General features: G+C 31.3%; 2 protein-coding genes and 1 long non-coding RNA gene across 3 annotated transcripts; 1 reads left to right on the top strand and 2 right to left on the bottom strand.

Annotated features, from left to right (window-relative positions):
- Positions 1-48: 48 nt before the first annotated feature.
- LOC131594908 (2-alkenal reductase (NADP(+)-dependent)-like) lies at positions 49-1,598 on the bottom strand. Its single transcript, XM_058867105.1, has 5 exons — positions 1,243-1,598; positions 964-1,141; positions 697-863; positions 531-613; positions 49-439 (listed from the first exon to the last, which is right to left on the bottom strand). Exons 1-5 carry the CDS (start codon positions 1,474-1,476, stop codon positions 61-63), a joined length of 1,041 nt encoding a protein of 346 aa, XP_058723088.1. The 5' UTR covers positions 1,477-1,598; the 3' UTR covers positions 49-60.
- A 4,988-nt stretch (positions 1,599-6,586) lies between these two features.
- On the bottom strand, positions 6,587-7,864 carry LOC131599260 (uncharacterized). Its single transcript, XR_009282677.1, has 3 exons — positions 7,527-7,864; positions 7,207-7,329; positions 6,587-6,720 (listed from the first exon to the last, which is right to left on the bottom strand). It is a non-coding gene; the product is annotated as an uncharacterized LOC131599260 (long non-coding RNA).
- A 4,302-nt stretch (positions 7,865-12,166) lies between these two features.
- LOC131597382 (uncharacterized) lies at positions 12,167-13,132 on the top strand. Its single transcript, XM_058870084.1, has one exon. It carries the CDS (start codon positions 12,167-12,169, stop codon positions 13,130-13,132), a length of 966 nt encoding a protein of 321 aa, XP_058726067.1.
- The last annotated feature ends 3,697 nt before the right edge of the window (positions 13,133-16,829 follow it).

Here is a 16,829-nt window from a genome sequence, read left to right on the forward strand (position 1 = left end):
CTTATTTATAAAAGATAAAGTTCATCAAATAACAGTAACATTTTTATCCTCTCTTGCTAATCACTCTTCTGCTAAAACTACAATTTTCTTTCCAACGTTATCTCCATTGAAAAGCCCAACAAATGCAGAAGGGATGCTCTCTACACCCAATGACTTGTCTTCAATCACCTCTAACTGGCCATTGCGAAGATAATCCAATGTCTTAGCAGAAAATTCAGCAAAAACATTCAAATAATCAGCAGCCAAAAATCCTCTGATGGTGATTCTCTTATACACAACATCCATCATATTTGGTGATGCTCTCTTTCCCACATCAGTATACTCAGAGATTATACCACAAACAGACACTCTACCAAATGCGTTCATGTTAGCAACAGCTGCTTCTAGCATTTTTCCCCCAACATTGTCAAAATATATGTCAATTCCATCCGGAAAGTACCTATAATTAAAAAGATATGTTAAGTTTCTAACACGTGTTTGTGTCTGACATTCACATGTCACGGAAAAATCACTTTCATTTTATTACAAACCTTTTAAGAGTAGAGTTTAGATCTGTTTCTTCCTTGTAGTTAAAGGCATCATCAAATCCTAGTTTTTCTTTGAGTAATGCAACCTAAGATAAATCATTTATAGATTATTATTTTCTGTTTAAGCACAAATCAAATTCTAAGGAACATTGATCCAAATAAGGCTCACCTTTTTCTGACTCCCAGCACAACCAACAACATAACAACCCAAGAGTTTAGCATATTGTCCTACAATATTTCCAACAGATCCAGATGCTGCTGAAACAAATACCTTTTCACCCTTTTGAGGTTTGCAAATTTCAAAAAATCCCCCATAAGCTGACAATCCACTAAATCCTGCAATAAAAAATGGAAAAACATGATTTGAGTTCTTCAAAATTAAGTGTGGAAAAACCAGAAAAGAAGAGTAATTTAGTGATAAGTATTAAAGAATTACCAAGAACTCCAAGATGATAAGTGAGTGGAAATTCCGAGGACTCTAATTTTTTTATTATGCTTTGTTCCTTAACCACACTGTACTCAGCCCAAGTGAATACTCCCAAAACCAAATCATCTTTTTCAAACTTGGCATTTCCACAAGTCACAACTTTTCCAATAATAAGAGCATCAATAGCCTACAAAAGTATCCAAAAAAGACAACAACAAGAAGGTTGGCTACAATGTTTAAAAATCACACCCATAATAAGACCGGTAGACGAACAAATAAAATGAGTACCTCGCCGGGTGTTAAGGGAGTTGCAAAGCTGATAGCTTTGTGGGAAGCGCTGTAGCTTTTAAAGCGGTTAATAAGATATGGATCAATAGAGACATATAAATTCTTGACAATGATATCATCAGAACCTGGGTCCAATGAAAGAGCAAAAGGCTGAGTTTTGATCTCAAAATGGGACTCTTTTGGTGCATCTTCTATGTGATTCTTTAGCACTATGTATTTGTTGATCACTTCCATTTTTCAGTCTGGTTAGTTGTTAACTCTCTGAGTTCTGAAAGTTAAGATCCTAAAATAACAACAACCAGCGAGTATCAACACAAAAGTTGACAGCAAGTACTACCAAAAATGAACGGCGAAGAATGCAATATTTAATGGCCAGCAAGAAAGACATTTTGAAAAGGGACAAAATGGGAATCATGGGAAAACACAAAATCATGGGTAATTTCAGATTCGACCAGTCACTCGTGTGTTATTTGGACATACAGATAATAGTAGTTTAACTCTATCTTTGGACATAATTTTCACATCAAATTTCAATATGTAGATGGTTAACACAATTTTAACATTAAGTTAATGTGGTTACTTGCAATTAATTAACAATCAAGTAAGCACACCTTAATGAGAATGAATCCTCGGCAACTAAGTTATGTGACTCTATGCTTTTGCAGCCTAATAATAACTACTATAATGATTATTAAGATTGAATAATAAAATTTATAAAATAAATTGAAATCAGTCTTAAATAATCTTAAATTTAATTATGATTTTTTTTATAATTAATAATTATATAGAGAAAGTATATTTTCATAAATTAATATTTTTTGTTTTATATTTATTAAATGGATTTTTTCTTTTTCAAAATATGAGTTTTTATTTTTACTTTATTTTGAAAAATTCAAACTTTGAATTTTTTTTTTTTAATTTAACTTTTCTGCTATTAGTTTTAATCTGAATCTTTTATTTTATAAAATGTCATGTTGCATATTTTTAATCGATCTATATGATTAATTTATTAATCATAAATAACACTTTTAATAATAAACTCTCTTTTTAATGATTATTAATGGATCCATGACGTAATTAATAAGTCTTAACGAGTGCCCCCTGAGGCACTGGTTAGCATTGCCCTTTATTTTATTTATTATTAGAAGTTTGAATTTTATTTAATATTTATTAAATACATTTTTGCATTTTCTTAAAATATATACAATTTTATTTTTAATTATAAAGAAAATTCAAACTTCAATCCCTTTAAATTTATACTTTTATTAAATTTCATGTTGCATCTTTAAAATGAAAATATTATTATACAAACTAAAATAAAAAAATCTCAATTATTCTCATATCCACCTCATCTATAAATATGTTAGAACTTTTATTTTTAATCTACCTAAAAGTTTTCTTCGAATTTTATTACTTCTAAATTTCTCGCTTTAAAACTTTTTTCAATTTATATAAAAGTTCATTCTACATCTTTCCAATAATTCTTTTGAAAGACATGTTATTATAAAGAACTTAATATATCATCATAATAATAAAAATTTAATAATCAAATTATAAGCTAAATAAATATAAAATTTTATCGATGATACTAGTAAGAAACCCGTGCTATCGCACGGGTCCCGTCTGAATTCACATTACACGTTTATCAGACCATCATTTATAAAGTATAAATTAATTTTTCAATTGGTTCACATTCACATAGTTACAAATATATGCTTATAATATACTCAACTTTTAAGCATTGATTAGTACGTACAATAAATCGTACAGTTGATTATCTAACTTCAATTATATAAAACAACCGCAAGAGAAATATTTATAAGATGAACATTAAAATGAACAATTTACACTTGATATCTCATAGATACGTTTACATCTACCCGTGAATCTAAATGAGTTAACATCTCATAGATACGTTTACATCTACCCGTGAATCTAGATGAGTTAACATCTCATAGATACGTTTACATCTACCCGTGAATCTAGATGAGTTAACAAAACTCAGTTAAATTCAAATCAGTTAATCATACAACCGTGAATCTCTAAATTGCAAGAGATTTTGATGACGATGAAAAAAAAGATGATAAATATGTAGCGTGGTTAATGGTGGTTCGGCAGGGAAAATGAAATTGAAAAAGTGAGAGACTGAATGAAAAGTGAAAGTGGAAAATTGAAAAATATTTAACGTGGTTTTTCCTTTTCCCGTGAGGATGTGAGGATCTTGGGAAAAGGGCGGGTTTAGTTGAAAATAGTGTGCCTTGAAGATTGAAAATAATTACTGCCTTTTCAGTATATTGGAAATAGGTTCTAATTCCAATCTCTATTATAAATGCACGAATGATTACATTAACTAAATAGTGGAAACAATGTGGTGAGAGTAGTAGTGAAAAAAGTCTAATGTATCATTGTTATTAAGTTAAAGTTAATTTTCAATTAGAGGGGTATAACTTGAATCATGAGATCATATTTTCAGTTGGATAACATCAATACAGTAATAACTTATAATTATTTATCAAATTTTAATTTATGTCTTTGGAATACCAAACATAATATAACTTATTTTGCAGTTGATAAATATTCGTGTAGTTTCAATTATTAATAATATTTACTTTTAAGCATTGCATATTTATAATAAATCGTACAACTATTTTTATAACTTCAATTATGTAAAACAACAACAAAAGAAATAGTTAAAAGATAGACATTAAAATGATTAGTCAATAGTTGATATCTTATAGATACGTTCACATCTACCCGTCAATTCAGATAAGTTCACACACCTTAGTTGAATCCAAATGAGTTAATTCTAAAAATTTATTAAATTTTTTTAGATATTAGTCCATTTTTCCAAACATAAAATGTATGACAGCTCCCGTCAAATACTTAAAAGTTTCTACGTTTAATGTATATTATTATAATCATTACAATTATTACAATTAATGTATATTATTTTCTATGTTTTTATAAAGAGACAAAACTTACTTTTGATGCGGTGATAAAGCTATATGATATATGTACTTATTAAATAAAATGATAATACATAATTGTAGAAATGTAAAAAGAATGATGAATTTATCTTTTTCATAATAAATGTATGTATTTTTCTATCACAATTGTCTCATGTTATTTTATCATACACAAATATTTATAACACTTTTTAGTATAAACTAGTGTGTATACCCGTGCGAGACACAGGACAAGGACAAAAGGGGAAAGGGACATTCACAGTTTTAAAAAATTTGATTATTATTTTTTAAAAATGAAAACAAAAGATCAAATTCAAATTATTATAGTTTATTTATTAATCAATAATTAAAATTTGTTAACAAAATTAAATGAATAACAAATAAATAAAATAAAATAAAATAAAAACTATCCTAAAAAGGGTGAAGGAGCATCCTATTCCTTCAAATATTTTTTAAATTTTTTAAATTAATTTTATAAAAAAATTATTTAATAAAAACAACAAATAATTTAAAAATGATTTAATTTTTATTTTATTTCAAAATAATGAAAAATAAACTTAATCAAAAAAAGGAATAAAGAACCGTCCATGGTAAAAAAGAATTATTTTGTCTAATTATTATTTAATTGAATTATATATATAGATTAATTATATTGTTGTAAATTGAATTTGAGTATAATATAGTTAAATTAAAAAACTATAATGTGAAACAAAACTCCCATTTTAATTAAGTGAAAATAATCTATTATCTTATCATTCAAATTCAAAATGCTCTTGAATAAATTAATCCTACTTTACTAATACTTCATATTATTACAATGAAAGTTGTTGCTTAGTTTATCATGAGACGGAGATTTATGTGCACCTCTACTTCCTTCACTTGAAATTCTGGAGAATGTTTTAGCAAGGATTGTTGTAAGTTTCAGAGACAAAAATTGACCCATTCAATCTTGAGTTGATATGTCAAGAAATTGTAACAAAAAGCTAAGGTTCACAAAGAGTAAAAAAAAGTAGCATATCTAATTAAAAATTCTTCCAAATCACCGTCCAAATAAAGCTCAAAATGAATCCTTGCCAAAATCTAGAAAGTCAGTGGTGCAGTTTACTCCTGTAATATAATGGTTATTCACTATGGTTAATTAAGAGAAGAGAAACAACATTGGAGTTCCAAACCAACCCAAATTTTTTCTTTCTAACATCACGTGGTTCAAGAGCTAAGATGTAATATGGGAATGAAATGTGTTTAATTTTAAATGTATCACATTTTAAAACTTAATTAACGCCTCATGTTGATGCTTAATTTCATTAAAAATTACTCTGCTAAATGTCAAACAAATATTGCACCAGTAGGAGAATACCAACTACTTGAAAATTGAAAACCATACTTCATTTTTTTATGGAGAACTACAATAGAAGAATGTCAACCATACTTGAAAATTGATCCTTTGGAAAATAAAATAAAAGATAACACCGTCAAAAGTGAAGTAGCTAAAAGTATCATAGTACAAAGATAAAAGTTGACCTAGTATGCAAACCTAGAAGAACAATAAATGATATGCAAACCAAACAAAGCTAGAAATATCACAGATGTCATTGTTAATTACATAATAGCATATTCATAAAACTACACCACTTATGCACCTGGATTGTGCTAAGGCGATAATACAGTAAAGAAGCATCTTTCTTATGAGCTATCTTTTGCAGGTACAAAGCAAATAACTATTACCATTACGAACAACTGCAAGTTAATTCATGCATATCCAAGTGTACCAGCAAAGGAAAACGTATTTAATAACAACCACTAAAACAAAGTTTAAACAGACTTTACAATTCCCAATTGGAAAGGTGAACTTGAGACTATTGCTGGAGCACGCACTGCAACCCAAACTACCAAGCTATAACAGCTGGAGCACGCACTGCAACCCAAACTACCAAGCTATAACAGATGAAGCATGACACTCAACTACTTTCCACTCATATATAACTTCAAACACAAGATTTAAAAAATAACTTCATAGAATGAATAGAAATACATGCTCATGATCCCTATGAATATTTTTCTATTGCGTCTGATTGTAAAGGGATTGAATTACATAGCATATACATGATCATTGAACTTGGAACTTATTCCTTCCTTCTCTGAATATATAAAATAAATGGTTGTTGAGTTCAATAATAATATATTAATCATTGGGATACATATATGGTTATGCAGTCTTAGATAGTAGTAGAACTTTGAAGACAGAGAAAGAAGAAATAACTCCCAAACAATGAGTTCAATAATGGTAAGCCAAAAGCTTCCGAAAATTCTGCACAAATTGATACAACTCTTATTACCTGAAATCAATCATCAAACCAAACAGAGCCAATCTTACATACCTGAAATCCAAAAGCCACATACCACTTGTTATTTCCAATTTCAAATGCATTACTACAAAGTTCCCTTAGGGTAATTTGAGAAAACTTTTCTATCTTTCAAATATATTTCCCATACAACTCAGATGGTTTTGGTTCTGTGAAGAGAAAATGTTAAATTAGATTCCAAACTACAGTTGATTATGAAATGTATCAAGATAGAATATAAGAAAAAATAAACCGTGAGAAATCTTGTATTTGACACTATCACCCTAAACCAAACACCAACAAAGAAAACTGTTCTGAAATACCATATTATCCTCAATAGAACCATCACCAAAACCATAAATTATTTCAAACAAAAACAAAGGCGTCAACTTAGTCAGTGCTTCATCCAAATTAAAATTATGAATTTGTAACGCCATGAAATATGGGAAGAAGATCAAGAAAAGAATTATCACATAAAAAAGAATTTTAATAAAGCAACATTTAATAAAAAAATAGAATCTCTGAGAAATTAATATGGAACACATTAGAACTTCATATTTTCTCACCAAACATCCAAAATTTAAATCAAATAGAGTTAAAGGAAATAATACAGAACATAGTAATAGCACATGACAATCAGCCTCTGAAATTCTAACCTGTTTTGCAAGATTGCAGGCACGATCAGGAGAGTTAAGGATTTCATAGTAAAAAATGGAGAAGTTCGGAGCAAGGTAGGGCCTAATTGGATGAGTTGGTGGTAGTTCTAAATTTGCAATGTTCTGCAAACCAAATCATCAATCAGAACAACAAAATCTCTCAATTACAAATTCACATAAATAATATTTCATACTCTGGATGAGATTGGGAATTAAATCGATAAATAAATTATACGATTTGAAATTAAATGGATGAGATTGATGGTTCATAGATTCAATTAAGAAAAATTGGGATAGAAATTTGGAGTTTGAAAACAAACCAGTGAGAAGAGTAGCTGACGAAGAAGACGAGCACAATAATTTTGTGAAATTAGTGTTTTTTTTGTTTAGGATTTGGGTTAAGAAAAGGATGGTTCTGATCTGGCTTCCTTTGTCCTTTTGTTTGTTCCATTATATATAAATTGGGAGAAAAGTAACATTTATGAGAAGGGATCGGGAAAAGAAAAGTTAGATTAAGAGGAGAGAAATTAGAATTGAAGGGTTTGCATTGAGAATCAAATGAATTTGTTGTCTTTGTTTTTTTCGGAGCAATTATGTATCTTTCGAGAGAATATGAACCGACATAGCATTGGTTATTACAAAAGGCTTAGATAAAATTGATTATGAAATGTGACCCAATACAAATCGAAGTTGTATATTATTTATAAAATAATATAAAAATAATAATAAGATATTATAAGAAACTTTCCTTTTATAGCAAAAATATAAATAGAAGAATGCATGAGAGAATGCCAAGTGGCAAACTTGCCAAAGAACTCATCTTGCTTTATTCTATTGTATGATGATAACATTTTATTATAGAAAAACACTAACATTTTTTGATAAATTGAAATTTTAATATAATTTAGAGAAAAAGGGATATGCACTGACAGTGTAAAATATTTTTACACTGTCAACCAATCACAACCATGCATCCAATTAAAACACAATTTTAATTTAAAAAAATTAATATGACATGGCAAGTGTAAGGATTTTGATTGGATGTATGTGTAAAGTTTGTTTACACTGTCAGTGCACTACCTTTAAACTCTATAATTTATTATATTTTAATAGAGATTTTAATTATATTTCATATATTACTAAAATATTAAAAATAAAAACATAAATAAATTTAATAATAACAACCACGTGAATTTTGAATACTAAAAGTAAAATCATATTTAAAAATATATATTTTTGAACATTAAAGGTAAATCAGGTTTAATATTAAATAATATTTGCTTTTATTTATTAGATTTGAAAAAAAAAAACTAAGGCAAATTAAATTAGGAGTTAAGTATTTTCTTTATTTTTATATCATCCGTAATATTATATATGGTATGATTTTTCCCATTCATAAAACATTTTAAATAAATTCATAAAAATAGTTTTTAATTATTATTTCTATATCAATACATTTTTTCTCATTAACATGATTTTTTTCTTGAATACTCCATTTATCATATTTTTTTCATGAATATCATTTATCATTAATATCATTTATCATTTTTGTTTATCATGATTACCATAATAAAGTTAATTTAAAAAGATTTTGTTTTGTTTTAGTAATTTTATAAGTTAAAAAATATATAATTTGAATTAAGAAATCAAATATAGTTAGAGAATAAAATAATTGTTAAATATTTATATTCTTTATTTAAATAGATCATAATCTTTATAGATTTAATTTCAAGTTAATAATATTTTATTTTGGAATATTTATTTTAAAACAAATTTATTTTATCATTTTGGAATAAATCAATAGCATAATATTATGAGGAATAATATTATTTTAATGGATCAATTAAACTTTTGAAATATGAGGAATAATATTATTTTAATGGATCAATTAAACTTTTGAAATATGAGGAATAATATTATTTTAATGGATCAATTAAACTTTTGAAAATAATTTAATTAAATCAGTAGATCATTCGTATCTTTGTGCATAAATATTAAAATCTAATATGAACCTAAAAAATACTATATTTTTAGTATAATCATTGGAAATAGTACCTAATATGTCAATTAAAATAATAAAAAAATTGCATTTTTTAGTATACTTCTTTTGTTACAGATAATTAATATCATTATTTTCATGATATTTTAGTTATCTTCGGCTGCAAAAAAAAATTCATGATGTTTTATTTATCTTCAGCTGCAAAAAAAACTCGATTCATCACAAACATAACAGGTGCAAAAGCAGAGGAAACATAGCAAATAAATAATTGACGGTCATTTGGTGCACAACTTAGATAATTGTTTTTATCGGTGCACAACTTAGATAATTGATTTTATCTGGTGCACATCTTAGATAATTGTTTTTATTTGCTTCAGTGATTCGTCGTGCTGGAACATAGTCAAGATAATTGTTTTTATCTGGTGCACATCTTAGATAATTGTTTTTATCTGCTTCAGTGATTTGTCGTGCTGGAACATAGTCAATTTGATAATCAAATAAACAAATCTATTTGTATTTTGCCTATTTGTAATATCATATTTTTTTAAAAAAAACTGTTTGAGTAAAAACCTGCCGCAACAGTTTATAATAGATGATTACAAACATACAATAAGATTTCTGATTTTAGTTTATAATAGATGATTACAAACATACAATAAGATTTCTGATTTTTGAGTGTGAGTTGAATACCTTTGGAGTAAAAGGTTCAACCCTAAAAATATATAAAAATTACATTTGTATTTTATGCTGATACGATTCTGATTCTGGTGAAAAAAAATTTAGAAGACCCGTTTGACCCAAAAGCTCCAAAAGCATGAAATTCCAGCAACAATGGGTGGGCTTTGAAGTGAAACATCGAACTCTAATTCGAAAATTCAACCCGTAAGAGACTTCAAACAATAGATTTTGAAGACCATATGTATATCATATATGGAATAAATTAAGATGAAGAGAAAAAAATTGGATGAAGATTGACAAAAATAAAAAATGTGGAAGAACATACAGTATGACGACAAAAAGAAGAAAAAGAAATAGTGGTGGTAGGAATGTAGTGTAGAGGCATTAGATTACTGTCTGTCATGTTTTATAGCGATGGAGAGGAGTGGAGAGGAATTAGAAAAGTTGTGATTGTTCCAAAGCATATACACGTGCATTAATGTTCAAAATTAGGGTTGGCTTTTTCAATCCTAAATTAGTGGAATAATTAGTATGATTAAAACTCAACAGTTCCAATGTCTCTATTAATTATTTCTTAAATAAAAATTGAAATAAAAAAAAATGAAAATTCAACAAATATTTGGGTGATGCCACATCACCCGTATTAAATGCCAAAACAATGATATTGAGTTATTTTGTCAAAAGTCATTTTTATCCCTGGAATAAGAACAGTTTTAGTTATTTTATCAGAGGGCTTGATTTGTAATTAACAGGTACTTTAATTTTTATAGATTTATAATAGATTTATAAAAAATCATTTGACACATGCATAGTAAGATTTATAAAATGTTTAGATTAACAGTATTAAGAACTGAATTGGAGATTAATTAATGTTGATTTCAGTTTTTTTCATGGAATTTACTATTTAATTAAAGGGAAATGCTAATTACTGTCTTTGAATCATTCTTTAAGTGATTAAAATAATAAGTATTTTTAAAATGTGTGTATCCAATGTATTGCAAATGCATTGAAAATTGAAATATTGATTTTTACTCTCTCTGTCCCATAATGAGTGATCGATTTGAAAATAATGTTTCAAAATGAATGATCCATTTTAATTTTCAATAAACTTTTCCAATTCTACCATTTAATTAATAAAAGTTTCACCATTCCCAATCAACTATCAACTATCTAGCTATTAATATAAGATGCCACCATTATACCTAATATACCCTTTTCTTTTTTAAAATTTACAAAGCAAAAAGGTTAATATTGTCTTTTCATAATCAACCAAATATTCAAACCTTTCCCTCAAATCTCCTATTGCCACCTGTATTGTCCATTGGTTTAAACAATGTCTCACTTTCTCTATTTACTTCCTTCTCTCTCTTGGAACAACTCTCTCTTTCTCAAAATATACAACTATCTCTCTCTTTCTCTCTTTCTCTCTCTCCATTTTCATCTTATGTTGTGTTTGTTTTATTTTACTAACTTAAAAATTTTACTTGTCAAATTTTGAAATTTTTTCTGTTTGGCAAAATGGGTTGCTATGAAAATGCTTCATTTGTCATCTCATATAGAATATTTATTACTACTATATTATTTGGGGTTTTGAATTTCAAAGTTCACCTGGAATAGTAATAATTATAAGTTTTTCAAGTAAAAATTATATTTTTTTTTGGTCAATCGAAAGCTTTTGAACCTGTTCTGGACTGGGCCGAGCAGGCCCAGCTCTTATCACCAGCCGAGCAGGCCCAAGTCATTTGGGCCCAATTACTGGGCAACCGTCAAGAGTTGTCCACGCGCGAAGACACTAGCCGAGCAGGCCCAAATCATTTGGGCCCATTTACTGGGTAACCGTCAAGAGTTGTCCACGCGCGAAGACCACGCGTCACGCTTCAGCGAAGGATTCGGTCAACCATCTCCGAACCCTATGCCATGCACATCCAGAACGTGAGTCTCCTGCTGACTCAGCCCTAGCACGGGACGTTCTGGCAGTTCCCTAGCACGTGGGCCTCCAATTGGATTTGGCCCAATTAGGGAACCTTGGCCCAGCGCTGGGGGCTATAAATACCCTCTTTCACTAGAGGGTCAGGTATTCCATTCTTCACTCTTAACCCTCATTCTCTGATAGCTACTAACTTAAGCATCGGAGGACCTTGCAGGTACCCCCCATCTTGCTCTTCAAGCCAAATATTGCTGCCTTGACGATTCTTCTGATCAGGTACGATCAGTGGTGCCGTCTATGGGAACCTTGCTCCCCCTTCTTTAACAAAGATCAAAGCATAACCTTTCACCATCGTCATGGCTAACAACAACAACATCCCAAACCCTGATCCCTTCCTCCTGGAACAGCTGATCGAAGATTCCACCCGCGAGGTGACGAATCGCCGTCGGCAGGAAGGACCGCAACGTGCTCTTACCAGACAGAGAAGGCCGAGGCATGAGACCTCGCAACCCCAGAGGCAACGGATTCAGAACATTCAACATATGCACAACCTTCAACAAGTCCAGAATGTCGAACAAGCTCCTCCTGAGGGACATGTTCAGAACGGGGAAGACGAGCAGACTCGACCCCAGACTGAACCAGAGCAGCTCCAAATTGTGAATGAGACTGACCCCAGAGACGGGCATGCTGCTTCCTCGTTCACCCACACCTCTGACAGGCGAGGAGGCCGTAGCCAAGACGAGGAGGAGCAGATCAACATCCCCGAGGGCGCTGATCCGACAGCCATCATCCTACTCAGGGAGCTGCAGAGAACCAACCGTCTCATCCGCCAACAAGGCGACCACATCCACGAGCTGGAAAGGAAGCGACGATATTGTTCCCCTCCGCGGAGACGCCATCGGTCACGTTCCTATTCCTCCCCGCGGTCGCCTCCGAGGAGAAATCGCAAGCGCTCCCCATCCCCGTCTCGCTCCCCGCCGAGGAGAAACCGGCGTCAGTGGTCTTATTCCCGCTCTCCACCTCGAAAGAGTCGGAAGAATCAGAAACCTGAAACCACTGAACCCAGGAGCCTCTCACCCGAGCAGGAACACCGAGGCCCCTCCAAAGCTGTGTTAAAAACCCGCGAGCACTCTCCTCCAAAAGACACTGCAAAATCTCGGGCAAAACACACACTAAATCCAAGCGGGGCAGACACTCAAACTCCCCCGGACCTAGCGACGAAGAAGATTTCCGCAGTCCGTTGTCTGAGCACATCCGGCGAGTTTGTCTCCCGCGAGGGATGGAAAAACCACCCGTCTTGGATCAGTACGACGGGACTGTAACAGCCCGAATTTTATTATCTGACTAATTAAATTAAATAAGGATTTATTTACTTAATTTGGACGAAGTTTGATAATTAATTGGATCGTCGGTGTTATTGAGAAACATGTTCGGATTATTAAGTGAAGTTGGAATTTATTCGGTTAATCGGAGAATTAATAAAGTGGAGTATGTAGAGAAATAATATTAGAAATAATATTATTATTGGATTTTATTTATTTGAGATAAAGTCGGATTTAATTGGATTAATCGGAAAATAATATTAAGGGTAATAATATTATTTGTTGGAGCATAATTATTTATTTGACTGCTCTATTTTATCAATTGGGCCTATTTGTTCGGGTTATAAGCAATTGGGAGGTGTTATTCATTTGAAGCCCAATATAATAAATAAAGATAGTAAGAAGGGAATAGGGTAGAGGAGACTCATTTTCATTTTCTGGTTTGAAGAATTGAAGTGGAGGAGAGGAACAAGAAGAGGAACTAGGGTTTTGGAGGAGAAATCAAGAGGTAAGGGGGAGAATCCCTAATCATTATGGGCTAGTATAATGGGGTAATTGGTAGATTAACATATTTATAAATGTTCATAAATGAATCTTATAGAATAGGTGTTTTCTTTTATTCTTGTTAGTATGTTGAAAATCTGTAGAAGAATTAAAATTGGAGACTAAGTTAATGCCGGAATGATTATCTCTATATTCATATAAATGGATGACGGACGGTAGTTTGCTGGCAGGCGAGATTGGTTATCATGTTATGCTGGAAACGTGTCTGTTTCATTTTCACTTGTTTCATTCATTTATTTTACTTGGCTATTGGTGTTTACTTTAGTCAATTCCAACATGAATCTCTACTATATTAATTGCTGGAAAACGTGTAGCTATTAACCAATTAAATGAGGACCGTAGTACATGGTGTGGATAGAAATATTACTGCTGTAGCTTATTTGGCCAATTAGGGAACACATTGAGCACATGAAGTCCATTGCATATACTGATGGGACTCGCCACTGTAGCGCTTTTGGCTATAAAGAAATCAAAAAAAAATTCTTGGTGTTTATAATAAGAACGTGGCTGTTTCTATCCCACTAGCTCATAGCCACTTAGAAACTTCTTTGGCCAAAAGGAAAAGTGAGTTAAACCAATTTAGTTATGGAATTGCTATGTTATTGATTCATTAATAAATTAAAGGACATGAACTACCATCACACTTCACTAATGGAAAATACATGGTAGATATGTTTATATATATATACATATATATATATATATATATATATATATATATATATATATATATATATATATATATATATATTGGAATAATTGATAAATATGTGTGTTTGAATGAAATTAGAATTCAAGATAAAATAGTAGGTTCATAATAGATATAGTAAATGGAGTGTATTTCTATTATGGTTTTTAAAAATTTAATTACATGAATAACTAAATGATAAAAATCTTAATGAATCATTAGTTTAACATGAAAATGAATAAATTCTATATAATTGATAAGTTGAGAGTTAGCATGTGATTGTATTAATTTCTAGTGTTAATTGAAATGGTGTATTGAGATTTCATGTGGGTTATTATATGTGAATAATGCTTGTGTGAAGAGAATGTTGTGTACAATATTGTAGATAATTCATAGAGTGGATTATTGTGATATGCTAAATATTAAGATGGTAGAGATGATCTTAATTGCATATGTTTGATTAACATTGTACATACATTCATATCATGGATGCCTTGAAACAAAGGTGGTTTGCTTTGAAACAAAAGCGAGGCTTAGATTCTAAAGTAAATCGGAAGCGGTAAACTATATGTTTACGTTTGGTGGGCTTTGGTCTTGTCCGGATCGGAAGCGTGGCTTGGATTCTAGATATTGAATCGGAAAGTGGTGAAACCTTGGGTTCACAATTTGGTACCACATGCATAGCGTCACATATCTTGCATTGAGTCACATTAAAATTATGCGATAATTGAGTATGTGAAGTTGATGTAGTTGTGATATGTGTATGAGTTTGATAATTGAAACGAGTGAAGTTTGAATACATATTTGATTAGATGTATGAATATGTGAGAATTATGATTGAGTACTTAATTGAGAATATAATAGTAGAATTGAAATATTATGCTATTTAAGCTTGTTGTATACTCGATAACATGTGAAATATGTGTTGATTACTATTATCTATTCTGTTTTACATAGTATGACTAATTACTTGAAGTGTTGATTTAACCATTATATTCTGTTATACTTTCTTCATAATGGTTTGTATTCTCACCCTTCTGTTTTAATGTTGCCCTCGTTTGGCGACATGCAGGTTTGACGATTAGTAGCTTGCGTGTGACCTAGTCGGAGTTTCTTCTGAGTTTGCTTGGTAATTAAGTAGCGAGTCAATGCTCTGGTCATGTAACACTGGGTAGTTTAGACGTTGAACTCATGTTCTAATTGTTTATGTATTTTGTTATAACTTGTGAACCTGTTTAATTGGTTACTTGTCGTTGAGAGGCTTTGGGCCAAATATTATGATTATGGTTATCTTATGAGTTGTTTATGGAGATATGATCATGGTATGGGACATGTATCATTTATATGAAACACATGAGTATTACTTTCCGCTGTTAATGCATATTCTGGATGAATTATGATTATATGTCAGGTGTTATTTGAAATGACCAGGTGTATTGTATTTTGTGGATAAATGTTGTCGGTTTTTAAAAGCTTTTAGTTTTTGAAAACGTCGATGTAACGCCCTTTTAATTATATGCATGCTTATTCTCTGATTATATGCTTATTATTTATGGGGTAAAAAGGGGTGTTACATTAGTGGTATCAGAGCATGGTCGACCAGTTGGTCAAGGTTATTATTGTCTTTTATCCTGTTGTATTTGATTCGTGTATCTGACACGATCGATACTATTTTGTCTGGTTGTTTGGTTGTTTAGGACGATGGCTGCGGGAAGGAATGTTGACATTGATGTTGAGGCAATGATGAGGCGGACTGGTGCGATTGGACAAGAACCGCAAGAGAATGTCGGTTATGGAGGAAAGGATGAGTTCCGTGCTTTTGGAGACTTTCAAAGGTGCAACCCGTCGATATTTGAAGGAGGGTATGGACCGGACAAAACGCACGCATGGATGAGAGAAATTGAGAAGATCTTTCAAGTCGTGAGTTGTACTGATGTACAGAAGGTACAGTTTGGTACTCACGTGCTGACAAAAGAAGCTGACGTTTGGTGGAGTAATACTGTGCGGAGATTTGAAATAGAAGGTATTGAAGTTACTTGGACTCTTTTCCGTGATGCATTTTTGGGAAACTATTTTCCAGAAAATGTGCGTGGAAAGAAAGAAGTGAGGTTTCTACAGTTGAAATGAGGAGGAGAACAATTCTGTGAGAAATCGTATGATGACATGAGGGAACAATCTGGTCTTGGCAAGAAGCCAAGTGGGGGAGGGATTCTACTCCGATTAAGTGCTACAGGTGTGGCGAGAGGGGTCACAAAACTGTTGATTGTGGAATTGGCTCGAGTAGGAATTGCTACAGTTGTGGTGAGCAAGGACACAATTGTGCCATGTGCGATAAGCCAAAGAAGGAGCAAGCGAAAGAAAAAGTGTCTGCGTTGTCTGGTGCTGAGACTAAGACTAAGGATAAGTTAATCTGAGGTACGTGCTTTATTATTGATAATGGTGCAA

Source organism: Vicia villosa, linkage group LG4 (genome assembly GCF_029867415.1).
Source record: "Vicia villosa cultivar HV-30 ecotype Madison, WI linkage group LG4, Vvil1.0, whole genome shotgun sequence".
NCBI classification, from domain to species: domain Eukaryota; kingdom Viridiplantae; phylum Streptophyta; class Magnoliopsida; order Fabales; family Fabaceae; genus Vicia; species Vicia villosa.